Source organism: Rhinichthys klamathensis, unplaced genomic scaffold, assembly GCF_029890125.1.
Source record: "Rhinichthys klamathensis goyatoka isolate OS25496 unplaced genomic scaffold, OSU_Roscu_1.1 h1tg000054l_1, whole genome shotgun sequence".
Taxonomy (NCBI): domain Eukaryota; kingdom Metazoa; phylum Chordata; class Actinopteri; order Cypriniformes; family Leuciscidae; genus Rhinichthys; species Rhinichthys klamathensis.
In genome coordinates this window covers 1,166,233-1,182,697 of record NW_026606599.1, presented here as the reverse complement: position 1 = coordinate 1,182,697, position 16,465 = coordinate 1,166,233, and the positions used below count along the sequence as shown (strand labels likewise).

The following is a 16,465-nucleotide window of genomic DNA, read 5'->3' as shown; positions in this document are numbered from 1 at the left end:
TATAGATAAATAGTAAACTATAAGTATAATGTTAAGTTTACTTATAGAAGTATACTTATACTTGCAGTATAAAACTACTAAACTAGTAGTTTACTGAGAGTACACTTCAAAGTTGCTACAAGTATTAAACTAGTAAACTACTAGTATACCCATAAGTTCACTTGCAGTACAAATGAGAAACGTAATTATGAACTAGTTGTGCACTTTAAGTTTACTACTCTTACATTTTTAGTACACTTAAACATATACATTTATATTCTAAAAGTGGGCCAATTTAGTCCCAAGCGGTATTAAAATAGTATTAAAATAGTACACTTACAAGTTTACTACTAGTACATATGACATTTGTTTACTTACTTCATAATGAATACTTAAAAATATACTTGAACATTACTTAAGTATACTTCATAAAATGAACTTGAAGTATACTTCTTTTTTGTAAGGGTAGAGAAGGCCCACAAAAGTGGGCTCCAAGGGACGGACCGGTGCACAGGTTTCTCAGCTCTCTCTCTGCCGGACTGCAGGTGCTGACATGCTTAGACCCCCTGTGGCCCAGCAGAGCTGCACCACGACTCAAGCCTCAGCTGCTGATGCTGTGTTGTGATGGATGGCTGCACGTCAGAGACCTGACACATTTTTAAAGGAGTAAATGGATTAGATTGCATGTAGGAGAAACAGAGATTTCATAAAGCTGATGTGTTTGTGCTCCCTGTAGGGAAAGGCCATATGAATGAGGAGGATCACATGCATCATTGCACCTGTCAGGTGTTCAGCTCTGTTTTCTCTCATTGCAGATGCCATTTGATTAACAATTATTCATTCATCCCCCGACTCTTATGTGTACTAATACACATTTTTATGTTTTTAAATGTATACTTATTCTTTTTAAGTTTTTGACTATATTTAGATCTACATTTACAGTAGTCTAGTACTGTTTTAGTGTATCTTGTGAGTATTTAATCTGTGTTTAGCCATATTCTAGATTAGAATACATGTATTCCTGCTGCATTGTTTCAGTATATTACAGCCAAAACCTTCTGTGATAGTGTCAAATGACTTGCAGGGTTCTGTCTCTAAAAGCATTGAATTGTGCAGATTTCCGTCCTGCTGTGGTTTGTGTTTGTCACTTACTTAAAGGATCTGGGGCCGTATTCACAAAGAATGTTAAGGCTAAAAGTAGCTCCTAACTGGCGAATTTAGGAGCAACTCCTAAAAATAATGGGCGTGTCACTCCTAACTTTAGGACTCCTAATTTTTTTGACTAAGAGTAATTCACAAAGCATTTTAGCCCTATAAGTAGCACCTAAGCCTAGGACAGCTTAAAAGAAGTTGAGAGGACTCCTAACTCACTAAGACCTATTCACAAACCGCTTTTTGTGGCATTTCACGTTGCGATGTTTTGAAATGCGTATGCGGCGGCTAGGAGCTTCCAATCGCGAGGGAACAATTTTGCATTGTAGGCATAACGGGATGCAATAACGCCACCAACAACAACCAAAACTACTCACTGCATGTAAACTAATTGTAACGTTTCATTGTGAATCAAATTAAAATGTTCTTCTCTTTGCAAACGTAGGCAGAGGAATATAGTGACAGATTAATTCAATAATGTTGCAAAGATATTGCATCAATCCATATGTTTCAATAGGCTACTAGGCTATTTGTTTTTCCTTACTCTTTATTCATTTTGGCTATTTATTCAGTTATTCATCATCTTCTGTCCTTCGCACTACTTGTGTAGCGCACGCATTCTCAGACCTGTCCCCTGTCACTCATCATCGTAGGGGAGGTGTTTGGAATCATTCCCGCGTTACAATCATCAGCCAATCAAGGTGGTCACTTCAGTCAAGCTCGTGCATGAGTAATGAAGTCATCCATAGCAACGAAGACTCACTCAGTTTAGGAGTTGTCATTTTTCTTTACTAAGAGTAGGTCTGAAAGGCGTTGTGAATAACTTTTAAGAGAAAACTCCTAGCTAAAATCTTTTAGTGCGATTTTGGAGTACTCCTAGTGGTAAGATAAAATGCTTTGTGAATACGGCCCCAGATTAACACTGATATGAATCACTCTCAACTCTGCTCTCAGTTTGATTAGCAGAGACTTTTACATTGTCAAAGTAGTTGAGAAAGTGGAGGATGAGAGGTTTGCAGAACAGTTAAATTAAAAGCGTTAATATATGAGGAGTATGAAGTGCCAGCAGCTGCTGAATTGGCTTTCATTTTAGAGCAAACTGAGCTCATAAGTGCAGGCAAGATATTCAGATTTTTTTCTTTTTTTCTTTTTACTATAACACACCTTACATTGAAACATAAATGAAAAAATAAAAGAGCCACTAGCTATGTTTCCATCCGAAGCTGTGAATCTGACTTTTGTTCAAAATTGTAAAATTGCATAAAACATTTGCAAATAAAGCAGCATTTCCATCCCATGTGTTCAAGAGAACAAATATCTGTTATATAAATGGAAGTTTCTGCAATCGGGGAAGGAACTATGTTATTTTCCTCCCTACATCGTAAATGTATTGCGTTTCAGAGCGTACAGACGAAATGCAAAACAACGCTTTCATGTCATCTTGCTTTCGGATGCCTTGGTGTGAGATGCTTCTGGGTGTCCTCATTATACCAAATCATTTTGATGACAGACTTTAGCTTAAGCATTTTATAATGATCAAACCAGCATTTGAGATGCTGTGCAATGAAATTGGTCCACTGGTTAGTCCAGTTATCTCACATCCACTGTTGAGGCAGTCACATGAGTTTTTTGTTGTACATCGAGGGATTTATTTGGTAAATGTGTTGCCATCATAGTTTAGGTGCATGTCTTATAGGATAAAAAATGTATCCCCCTTAATTGAGCGCGTAAGGTTTTTATACACATTTTTAGAATTTATGCACATTTCATTTTTGAAAACGATACCTTTATCGTCTCTGAGTAAACTACAAAAATGTGAATTAGTGAAAATGGTGACATCATGCACATGTGTATTACGTCTTCAGTCAATAGGTGCGTAGTAACATCGCCAACTACTGGCCTGGCAGCATAATACAGCATTTTTAGTCATTTTTGTGGATCCGTGTGAACAGAGAGCGTTCTATCAAGGTTGTCGTCTAAACGAGAAAAACGCAAAGGAAAAACTCTTCCGGTTTTTGTACATTGTTGTCACATAAACTTACCCTTTGACCCTTAAGGTTCCATCGCCCTTTGCAAGGTTCTTAAATCATTGTTAGAAGAGTGAGGTTTGAATGGACTTTAGAAACCCTCGTGGGCCTTCCATTCACCTGCTGAAGGTCCACTGAATATTCGGGTGTACAGCTGTTGTGAGTTAAATTTGAGAGACTGCAGTTTGTTAGCACTGTTTGCTTGTTCACTCCACCTGCAGTTTTCTTATCAGCAATAAATATATAACAATTTCGGATCAACCCTTATCAATTGCATGCTTAAAATAACATACCGTTTAAAGTCCCGCCCATTTCAAGACAACCTGACCCACTTCCGGGTTAGGCCCCGCCCAGTCCGAGTACAGATACAGATACAGATAATTCATATGGTTAACAGATATAGATAATACTGTACTCGCTCATACCTAATATATACATACATAAAAACGTGAATTTGTTACAACAGTGACATCATGCGCAGGCCTGCAGGTTAAATATTAATTAACTTTCAGTATCTGATTTTAAAGGACGTTTTTAGCTTATGTTTGTACAATAAACACTTCAGCGCTTCAATCAGGATGCTGAGATGCAAATCCACTTATTTAAAGGTTTTTTATGAGGTGGTCTTTGTTACTCTCACTCTCTGAATCACATTATGAACGATTGCAACTAATTAGCTGTTAGCTTGTGGACATTGAGAGGACATCAGCGATGTTTAATGATTTAATGAATCTGATCACATCGCAGTTTTGAGATGCCATCTTCTTTATATAGAAAACATGCCCTGAAAAATAACTATAATCATCCTTAACTGCAATCCATTACTATATAGATAATTTTGCTTGTAATTTGCAGTAAGAATCTTGGGTTTGGCTTATAGATATGCTTTAAATTGCCCAATTAGCCCAGTCATTTATTCAGTGTGAGCAGGCTTGCCTATTGTGAATCTCAGCTCAGAGGATTTGATTTTTGTTTTCAGTGTGCAAGATATTTCTTTGGTGTGGATTTTTTAGCAATATTTAATCTGTAATTGCACAGGGATAATTAACTAAATAGCCTTATATGCACATGATATTGGTCCAGAGGACACCAGTGTCCAAAATGTGGCCACACTTGAGTAAAATGTTGTAACAGTCAGTTTAGGCGTTTCCATTTTGCACAATGGTTAGCTGTCAATTAATACGCATTTATGCATAGCCAAATGTCCCCTCTCACACTTCATTACCACTTTCATCTGCACACATTCAGATTGTTTATTTCTCTGTAATTAGTAGGGTTAATTGGCTCACTTTGTCTTCTGCAGCTGGTGTATGCCGTATGTCTCCACAGCATTTTGCACCTGGAAATTGCAGAAATCGTGCTCCTAAAAAATGTTATGAATATCTGTAAAACAATTGACTACAACATATTAGCTGTAGCCTAACACCAGAAGCATCTCTCAAACATTGCATTTTAAAGCAGTCAACATATGCATTGCCATGATACACACACACACACACACACGCACGCACAAACACATGTACGCACACACTTTGAACCTACCCGTACTTTGAGTTTAGATAGGGCCCAAAAAATCAAGCCAGGCCCTAGCCAAGCACATTGTGTCCGAGTCCGGCCCAGCCCGGCCCGACACATTAGATGTAATTATGAGCTTAAAGGGATACTCCACCGTGTTTTCATATTAAACCATGTTATTCCCTTGACTAAGACGAGTTAATACATACCTCTCTCGTCTCAGTACGTGCACTAAATTGCTCTGTCTTGCGGCGAAACTTTGTTTACACTTAGCTTAGCCAGTTCATTCAATACGGGCCAAGCAGAGAAGCGACCAAACACCTCCACGTTTTCCCTATTTAAATACAGTTACTCGAGTAGTGTAACTACTCCGTCACCGTTTTAGGTCGAGTTCCACTACTCGAGTAACTGTATTTAAATAGGGAAAACGTGGAGGTGTTTGGTCGCTTCTCTGCTTGGCCCGTATTGAATGAACTGGCTAAGCTAAGTGTAAACAAAGTTTCGCCGCAAGACAGAGCAATTTAGTGCACGCACTGAGACGAGAGAGGTATGTCTCAACTCGTCTTAGTTAAGGGAACATGGTTTAATATGAAAACACGGTGTAGTATCCCTTTAATATTTAATATTCAATTATTTTAATTGTCACAATTAAAGTATTAAATTTATTAAATTGACCAAGCGCAACATTAATCATTCAATCAAAGATTTATTATTATTAGGCTAATAATGTTGTTTCAACACAATATTTTGTTATTTTGACATAGCCTAATATGTGTGCGTGCCACACGCAAGATGTGCATTTTTAAATCCGGTGACGCGTGCATTGATTATTTATTAATAAACTAGTGTTTCCTTTCAGTGTCAGCTGCAAAGATGAAGTTGACGATCGTCATCTCCGCAGTGAACGCGCCTAGAGAGAAATGCACATCTAGCCTAATCAGAGTAGCCTTTTTCTTTTCGTTTTGAATGGTTTCGTTTAAAGAAATTTCAAGCTTTTTTTAGATGTAGGCTATTTCTCATGTCTGTGAGGCATACACTGAGTTTCGGTTAATTTATGATGAGATGTGCTCCAGTTCACGAGCAATGCAAGTGACCGCGCCAGCGCCTCCAAGTCATGATTAGGCTACATATTGACTGATATATTTGCTTCTTATTTATTAAATCCAGGCAATTGGTTGATAAAAAAATATATATAAATTAAGAAACAATTTCTAGAAAACGAAATTCACTTTAATGAAAGGATTTCTACAAAACAAAATTAATGAAGTGGTCAAAATCATGTCTGACCCATGTCTCCCGATACATTGCGCATCAAATCTTACTCGTGCTGTTCACTTTTCATAATCAACATAGATGGAAAAAAATAACATTATAATATTTTAACAAATTTGAAACTAAATACGCGTATTTAATGGCTACAACACATAGGCTTTTGTAGACCTTACAGACTCTCTATTTGTACAAATGCTGCACATTCATTTAAATCAGAATTTTGCACACATAAGTTGAAAGGCATTTGTTTGTGCATAGTAACATTTATCAACATTTATCAAGTTCACGGATAATTGTGTGTGCATTATTAATTATTATCTTAATGAATAATGCAACAATGACGAAGCAGGTAAACTGCGTTGTTTGTTTCTTCAGAATGGAATGGATCGCAAATGGATCATTTATATTTTTAATGTTTTAATGATAAAGAATGCAACATTAATGCAACACAAAATTAGCAACTATGATAATATAAAATTAAAATTAAAGTAATTTTTTCACCAAGACAGCCCTATTTTGACAGCACTGACGTAATACAGTCTTGCTGATCCCGATTTAAAATCTTAAATATCAAACATGTTTGATGTGATCGGGGCGGCCCCGATGTGTCTGCGAGCAGATCGGGAGATGTAAGACTCGATCTGTGAACGCCTCACATTACCAGATAATCTGCGCCGAACATCGGAACCGATCGAGGTCCTCGACAAGATTTTTTCTCAGATTCTCGGGAGGGGGAAATCGGGCATAAATCGGCCTAAAACTCCTGTAGTGTGAGCCAGGCTTTAAGATGTAATTTTCTTTTTTTTTAACGGTGGCCAACGGTTAACAGTGATAAGGTAAAGCTAAGAGTGATCCAGAACAACCTTCAGAATGTATGACTTACAGAAGGTATACATAACTAAGAACGTTTCGGGAAACACGTATTAACGATAAAGTACAGCTTCAGGTAAAACTTAAGAACGACGTAGCGTTAAGAAGGTTTCAGGAAACGCAGCCTAGATTAGTGATCAAGAGGAAATCAAATCAGATGCATCTTTTACCATCTTTTATTTAGCTCCGTTGTACCCTTATTTATTTGTTTGTTTGTTCTGCAGAAATAGAAGCCATGGATAGCATTGCAAAGACAACCCAAAGCCTTACCACTGCTGAGGACATGAGGAACCAAACCAAACTCATCATGAAGCCCTATGCCAACTGGGAAGAGTATCTGACTCCAGCACCGCTTTCAATAGCCATCCTGGGAGAGCTGGTGTTCATCTCGTCCGCAACAGATTTCTCCATCAATAACAATCTCCCCGAAGGAGGATACAAATACATCAAACACCCTGATTCCTTCCGCGCTTGCCTCATGCAAGTGTGCAACTCTGGTTGGTGGGCATTTAATGAGGCCCATAATAACATGGATCAGATTCGCCTCCACACTGCCCGCGTTCCAGATTACATGAAGCAAGCTGTGAAGATTCTGTTCCAAGGGGATGATGAAGTTGTCAAAGCACATCTTCCTAATCAGCTGGAAAGTATCAAAGTCATTGCAGATGAATGTCTAAAGTTGTCTGAAGACACCAAAGATTATTTTTCTGTTGTCATCGGAACCATCCACGAGCTGTTAGAAGTATGTATGAGTGCACAGAACTTTTATGGGGAAGAGATGGAAGAAATCAAGAAGAAACTAGATGAGGCCAAACTGAGAAAGCAGTCAGCTGAAGACGCCAAGAAAAGGACTCAGAAGCTAATGGATGCCATGGAGAAGCAAATGAAAGAGGCTCAGGAAGAATATCATAGAGCTATGGCTTCTCTCCCTAGTGGATGGGATATGATTGGCATGGATTTTGTGAGTGGGATTACAGAGAGCATGACACGCATGGTTGATGGAATGTTAATTGTTATGACTCAGCAAGCGGAGAGATATGGGTATTCTGCAACTAAATCTAATGATAATACTGAGGGCAACATCAAAGATCAGGGAAATACAATAGATTTGGTTGCTGAAATAACTCCATATAGTAAGTCTGGTGAAATCGTAAAATATGTCCAGAAACTTGAGGAGGAAATGAAAGTGAATTGTGAGGATGATGAAATTGATTGGACAAATCTGTATGATCAGAAGAATACATGTACAACAACTGATTACATAAAAGAACAGTTCGAAAGAATCAGCACAGGTTTAAAGGATCCTGACTGCCCAGCAAAGACAGAAGCTCAGAAGTTATGCCACAAGGGCATGGAAATATGCAACCAGCTGGCAAAATATGCACCAGATGGCAAATGTGACAAAGACAAAAGCAATGAGATAAAAGGTAAAGTCTTGGATCTGATCAAGTCAGCTCGTGATTTTGATTGCAAAAGCAAAAAAAAAACACATTCTCCAGCCATTTCTCCAAAGCCACCAATGATGCAAAAAGAAGAAAACAAGTCAGGGCACAAGCGTCCTTCTCAGCAAGCAACAGATAATGCACGATTCGCCATTGAGCAGACCCGAGCTCAGCTGAACAACACAAGTGAGACCTATGAGAATTATGCGAAGAGCTTTGAGAATAACCAGAAGGAACTAACTGATATCCTGGTCACTATGAGAAATTGTAAAGTGAAAGAGATCAACTTCAAAGATACCATAGCAATGCTGGCCAAAGGAATGGATGCCATGGGGAGAGTGGGTGAGCAGTGGGCGAAGATGGTACGCTTCTTTCAGATGGTTTCCACCATTGTGAAATGCAGCCTGAGCACAACTCTCACAGACTTTGTCTCAACATCCGAGGACACACAAACACTCTCCTACAATGCAAAGCTCTTCTCAATAGATCAGCTGTACACTCAAGCCTCCAAAGCCTGTAACATTGCTAGTCTGGTCCATATGATCTCTGGAACATACACAGAGATTTCCGACAAGTACCTGATGGACCGTGTCAGTTCACTGAGCAAACTGATGGCCATGGATAAGAGTAAGCCAGAATTTTTGGGTGAGCGACTAAAGTTCGAGTGTGCCTGTAATGAGGCACAGAAAGGCATCTTAATGCTTGTCCTGGAGAATAAAAAGGAGTTTGAAAAGAAGAGCACTGCAAGAATAGAAAAGATCGATCGAGAGTTGCTTGCCATTCTGCCCGCTGTTCCTCCAGAGAACATCAAGATGATTGAAGACTCTGTAAAAGCTGCGTTCTGTGAGGAAGATGAAGCATCATCCTACTACTGAGAGGATACACTGAAGAAATGTGTGTTTTTCAATTTTACATTGGTAAGCACCGGATGATCATATATATTTCAGATTGAAGCTTTGTTTTTCTTTAACATGTAGAAATAATGGGTCTTTTTTTTTTATTCTATTATTTGACATTTTTTCTTCAATCAGGATTGTCAGAGTGTTTGATTTTCAAAAAGAAAATTTTACAATTTTGTAATATTAAAACTAAATATTTGTAATATTGAAATCACATTTCACCTAAATTTGATTTCAACCTTTTCTGTGTGATAGTTTTGTTTGTTTAAATAGTTTAGGATATCATGATTTAAACAACTGTGTATCTCTCTTGCTTTTTAGAAAATATGAGGAAAGACAAACACAACAACCATTCCTGTCATCCCTCAAAATCTGAAGTTTTGTTTAGTGGGGAACTGGAGAACATCTTTTTGAGTATCGGTATTTAGTGGAATATTACTTATAGTGTTTGCTTATGTATTTCTGTTTGGGTTTTAGTGGTACTTCTTTTTACTTTTCCATAGTGTGTTTCTATTTAGACAAGTACTCTATGCAAATATTAATGGAAAGCAACAAACAGCTGTTATAGTTCTGCTTTAAGTGTGTTTGTTCTTATATTGTCTTCTGCTATTGATTTTAATTACATATAATGGACTCTTATGCTTGCCAATCTGTGCCACTTCCTAATAACTTTCCATGATTTAAACAAATTGGTAATGCTTTACAATAGTTTTAGTTGTCAACATTACTAACAATAAAAAGTACTTGTAAATCTATTATTCTCAGTTGATTTCATTTACTAGTTAAATTTTTACATTTTACATTTACATTATAAAATACTTGTTACATTATTACATTTTACATAATGCATCTCTAACCCTAACCCTAATACATTATTAAAATCAAAAGTCCATGTATAGCGCTTTGAGGTCCCAGAAAAAGTGCTATATAAATGTAACGAATTATTAATTATAAAAGTTACCAAAAGTTGGTAATATTATTTAATGGTTCCGAACTTACAATATATTTGTTATGAACTATCGTTAACAAAGATTAGTAAATACTGTAACAAATGTATTGCTCATTGTTAGTTAATAAATTAACCAACCAGGGCCGGCCCGTGGCATAGGCGGTATAGGCAAATGCCGCCAAAATGAGTGAAAGAGTGAATTTTTTTTTTTTTTTTTTTACTAATACTATACCATTAATTCGAAATACTACAAAATAAAGCAAAACAACTCCACAAAAACGTAACTAAGTCCCCCGACTCCGGTCCAGCGCATCAATCTTCCCCCGCCCAGCGAGTGCTTGAAGTGCGTCAGAAACAGAGCGCGCGCGATCAGTTTACTGTTGGTCATTTGTTGTGCGTCGCCCCTCGCCGCATCCAATGTAGACAGCATTGCTTTCGTTTGAGGGCGCTTAACACACTCAAGCACTGCCCGGGCCTGGCAGCTCGCGCCAGCTCGAGACACGGGGAAAGTTTCCTCATTGTGACGGATGGCCGAATTTTCATGACACATAAATTAGCATTATAGCCTGCGATAGATACAGTGCCAAAGAGAAGAGGCTACAAGGGGATAAAGACAGAGGTAAAGTGATGTAATGAATGAACAGTTTATCTAATTGCATAGTAGTAAGATACTATAATTTAATGGCAGTTATTTTTACCTTATAACTTTATGCTAACAGTAGTCCTGAGTTCTTCAGAGCCCCAAGACAATGCGATTTGTAACAATCATGTCAGTCTTTTTTAGACGCATTTACTATCACTTTTATTATTTAATGGTTTACTATACAGTTGTGCAGTTTTGAGGGGGATATATGGCATTTTTTAAAATGTATTTGCCAAAATTATTAACGATATTTATAGGCTACAGGTTTATTATGTTTTATGTAAAATTCACATTAAAGAAGACATTTCGCAGTTTCATTCATGTTGAAAACATGAACCGTGCCATAATTTAGTGGAAGATTGCTGCCATCAACTCCCAAACGAACACTTTTGCTAGTGCTCAATGAATAGTTTGTGCATGCATGACATTTGGACGATGAAATCACTGTTTTATCCAGAGCGGCTATATATAAATTAGATAAATTAATATTTTTTTACAACAAAATAAACCATCACTGACCATACTTAAGCTTGATTATGACACTATTTTCTTCTAGATCTGCTGTACAGGAGAAGCAAACTTTGTTGCATTATTTTCCTGTTATCACTGTAAAGCTGCCTTGAAATAATCTGTATTGTAGGCTAAAAAGCATAAAAATAAAGGGGACTTGACTTGAATGCTAGATGTAATGCTCTTGCTATATATATATATGACTAAATAATCACCAACACAATGATGGGGTGAAATGGGCTGTAATGCCTGAGGCACCAGGTAAAATCTTGCCTACGGCAGCAAATTGGTCAGGGCCGGCCCTGTAACCAACATCAATTAATGAAACCTCATTGTAAAATGTTACCAAAAATCTTATCTAAAGATAAGTTCTGTTCTGTATAACCTGTTGTATAACCTGTATAACCTTCTGTATAACCTGTTGTATAACCCAGCCTTTCTCAAAGTGGGTGCCGCGGCACACTGGGGTGCCCCCTGACTTTGTCAGGGGTGCCGCCAAAAAATTACGTAGGCTAAAAAAAAATATATATATATATATATATATATTTGAATTTACATAAATACATTCTTCTTCTTTTTAAACATATGAACGTATTAATAAAATTGTAAATTCATTTTAGATAAATATATATATAAAATTAACCATAAAAATCCGTCTCACAAGACCGAAGCAAGACACACACACAACTTGACGCAAGTGACGCAACCCATAGCACCGCGTTATAGCAACAACACCGACCGCGCGAACGCGCGTCACACAGACACTGCAGGCTCTGACACACATACAAACTATACTATACTTCTGCATAGCGTGTCTCTTTTTACAACAAAAATGTGAATTCTGCCGGTATTCATGACAGTCTCATGCATACAGATACAGATTCGGCCTAAAATCGCCTACGTAGGCGAAATTTGTTTGACATTTCTAATCGTAAACACAGCCATGTCGAAGCCTGCAGTAATGTTTTTCATTGATGTTATGGCAGTCCACTCTGCTTATTGTTTTTCGAGAATCTTGCACTCCTGTTTGTCATTGTGCACGAAACTTCATGCCAATAAATCAGAAATATTGCTGACTTGTGCGCGTCTCAAGCGCCCTCTTTACGCTCGTCCTAATGCCTGTTAGTTGTCCGTGGATTTGCCTATATTTGGCGTTGAAAATGGAAACGTCTTTAGACATGGAAAATCGATTTTACAATCGATTCAATGAACGTTTATGTCTCAAAAATCGTTGTCAAAAAAAATTTAGTTGTTATTATTATTGTTATTGTTATTGTTATTTACAGTTCGTATTATGCTCTGTTCATTACTGTTCTGTCTAAATAAACAGGACATTTGCATTTACATTTGGGTTATGCAGTGTTTTTTATTTATATTTTACACTGGGGTGCCTTGAGATTTTATGCACTTTTGAAAGGTGCCCCGACTGAAAAAAGTTTGAGAAAGGCTGGTATAACCTGTATAACCTTCTAACCTGTTGGTCAGAGTTCATGTTTAAGGCTTTTAATAGACATTGTTATCAACATAACTTTAAAAAAAGTTAATAAATGTTGATTATTATAACAAACCACTTCATGTTATTACCTAATTGTTATATTACCCCGCTTTTTTTCACATAGACATGCAAATTACTATCCAAACTTAAATGGTTGTAATTCAAGAATGCTTTTGGAATATAGACCTTTGGTCTTGTTTTAAAGAAGACATTTGCCAGATTATTGTAGAAGTGAAATAATTTATGAAAGTGAAAGTGAAAATATAAGTTTGAGTTCATGAAAATGTAAAAAAATAAAATAAAAAGATTTTAATTGGGCGCAGTACCAAACCTTTTCACTAGATGGAGTCAAGCTTCCTTACTGCCCATATAAGGGCGTCTCCATTTTCATATATGTTTTAAGTGATCTGAACCATGTATTTCCATAATTTTCATACAATTTATGAAGTAGATTCAGAAGTAGTATGGGTGGTTTTTTACCAATCTTTCATGATTTTTCATGTTTATTGCTATTTTAAAATAAAGGCCTAAACACACCTAATGAGTATGAAATATTCTTTTTGCAAATTGATAAATTACTACTCCTCTGTATTTTTTTTTTTTTTTTAAATATGAAAATATTTAACAAAATATGAAAACTAGAGATTGTAAGCTTTCAAATAATATATAGTTGTCAATATTACTTTAAGTTTTTTACTAAGATATTATTGTTCTAAATATATAATGATGGGATGAAGGGAACAAAATGTATTTTACTTATTGATTATATTAATAATTGCTACCAATAACAGGCATTTAAAATCTTAATATTATCCCAAAGCTGGACATGATGTTATAAAGATACAGCCACAACATTATTAATTAATATTTACCATACAATTAACACTTCTTTCAATAAAATCTGTAGTCTTCAGGCTTCACAAAACTTATTTTAATATTATAACTATTTATGTTCAAGTCACTCTGAAAGAAGCGTAAATGACAGAATGCTGCGGTCACGATACAGAGAGAAGCAGAAAGGTAGTAAATTCCAATATGGTTTATTGAACAGAGGCACGGAGTGAACAGCAGAGGAGACTGGTGAGTATGTATCAGAGAATCAGAACTGGACGGTGAACTTGAACGTTAATCTTGATATCTTGATTGCAGGTGATGGAAGAGCAGGGGTTCTCAAACTATCTGGAGATAGGGACTCCTTCATAGGGCAGAAAAAATTCAAAGGACCCCCTCATAACCGCAACACAAATGTAATAGCATGTGCGTGTGAGTGTGTGTGTGTGTGTGTGTGTGTGAGAGAGAGAGAGATAGAGAGAACGATGGGAAAGTGGCAGGGGCGGCGCCAGAGAATTTTTAACGCAAGTGCTGAGGGGGTGCTAGATCATTGACAGGGAGAGCTGCGCAATTATAATTATAGGCCTTTATATATTTTATATATATATATATATATATATATATATATATATATATATATATACACACTATTAATAAATGAGCAAAACTTGGCCACTAAATATTTAATATTCAATTATTTTAATGATCACAATTAAAGTTTTAATTTAGTAAATTGAACAAGCGCAACATTCAGCATTCAATCAAATATTCTAAAATATGTTATTAATAATAATGTTATTTCAACATAATATCTCGTTATTTCGACATAATATGTGTGCGTCCAACAAGCAAGATGTGCATTTGTAAATCCGGTGACGCGTGCATTGATTTTTATTACAGTGTCGTTGTAAAGATGAAGTTGACGATCGCCATATAGTGAACATAGCCTGGCTAACGTCAGACCCAAGTCTCGTTGAGACTTGGGTCTGGGAACCACATGTTCATTTTCTCGTATTTGAGGCGTGGTTTATGAATGCCCAGAGCCGTTTATTGGGTGCTACGAATGTCTATCAAATGCGGCTGTACGTAGCTCATAGCCAATCGTTTCGATTATACCAGATGACGTATGCAGAGCGACAGAAATTAGACGAGGAATAAGACGATGGCCGATGGGTCAGATGTGTACACGATAGCGTGTATCTAACGGCCGTTTCACACCGCATGCGTGACCGGCGCGTATTTCTTTCGGCGTACATGTTAATCAATGAGTGCATTCACAGGAGCGGGAGCCGGAGCAGCGTGTGAGCGTCGAGCAGGAGCGGCGCGTGAGCAGCAGGGTTTCGGCGTTGAATCCGTTTTTGCTGCACTTCTCCACGCTCAATTAAAGTGAAAGCACATTTTTGATGGACAAAAATAAATATGATTTCACACAAAAAGTGCCCAAAATGCACAGAATAAGCATGTCTAGTGAGTTTTAACAAGAACTTGAGTAGGCAAATAAAATAAAATAAAGACGAAAAGAAGAAATTATTCAGTTTGGGTGAAAGTTGTGTATTATATATATATATATAGACGGTTTCATCGAACGCACGCGCGTTGCCCGGGTTACGCGCTGGCCCGAAGTTAACTTCCGGTCTGTGTTTGTTAACCGGTAATATCAGAATATCATTCTCTGGTAATATGGCGCCGACTACAAACGCAGTGAAAATTAAGGTGATGAGTAGACTGAAGTTGGGCTCAGCTTGTTGTGTTGTGGGATGCAACCTGACTGAGGCTCTGGGACAAATACCTTATCAAAAAAAAAAAATGTCGGTTTCCTAAAAACGAAGGGAGACGGCGAGCGTGGATCACCGCTGTGCGATGAGAGGCTTGGCAGCCAGGCAAGAATTCAAGGATCTGTAGCACTCACTTCGTTACAGGTAACAAACTCATGATAAGCAACAGATAATTATGGAAGCTTGTTTCCGCCACTGAAGAAATAATAATAATAATTGCGACTTTTTATCTCACAATTGCGAGATAAGAAGTCAGAATTGTGAGAAATAAAGTTGCAATTCTGAGAAATAAAGTCGCAATTGCGAGGAAAAAAAGACAGAATTAACTTTTTATCTCACAATTCTGACTTTTTTCTCACAAAAAGTCTATGATGAACTCTGTTGTTATTGACTCTACCGGAAGTTAAGTTTGGGCCACAAAAGCGCGCATGCGCAGTAACGTTTGTTTATGTTGTTGCCGTTGAAACCGTCTATATAAAACTAAAGTAAACTAGCCAGCAAATATTATTTATAAACGTTCTTTTAGTTCATGTAGGCCTAACGTTAACACACAGACAGCTACAGGCTAGCACAACCCAAATCAAACCCGAGTGTGTGGTTTATTTGTGTGTTTTGTTTTTTATCCGCGGAGTTGCGGTCTTGTAAACATCGAAAGTATGACTGAAACTAATAGATTGGAGCCATTTTCTGGGTTGTTTTGTTGTATTACATTTAACTTATATGCGAATGTTGTACACCTCCCCATTACAAACTTTCAAGACTATCAATGTTCTAAAATGACCAACTTCTAAAAACAAATGTATAGTTGTCTTTGTAAAGAATTGCTCGCTTATATATAATGCCGAAGTCATATTTCAATGTCTTTGGAAAACAAGAAAAAACACAAAATGACTTAAGCAATTATGCTATGAGGCTAACGATATGTAGCTTTGGAGCCGCTGCTGTGACACTGTCTACAAACGCTTCCAGTGTGAATACTCTCGCGCGTCTGCAGCTGCAGTGACGATGTAGTTACGCTGACGCGCTGCTCAAATGCCGCTCACGCTTGCGGTGTGAAACCTATATGTGAAACGGCCGTAAGGCTGCATCGAAAGGTAACTTCGCGT

The 16,465-nt window shown here is 37.3% G+C and overlaps 1 protein-coding gene across 1 annotated transcript; it reads left to right on the top strand.

Annotated features, from left to right (window-relative positions):
- The first annotated feature begins 7,040 nt into the window (after nt 1-7,040).
- On the top strand, nt 7,041-9,132 carry LOC130083252 (uncharacterized). The gene has a single exon (XM_056248308.1). It carries the CDS (start codon nt 7,051-7,053, stop codon nt 9,130-9,132), a length of 2,082 nt encoding a protein of 693 aa, XP_056104283.1. The 5' UTR covers nt 7,041-7,050.
- Nucleotides 9,133-16,465: the final 7,333 nt, after the last annotated feature.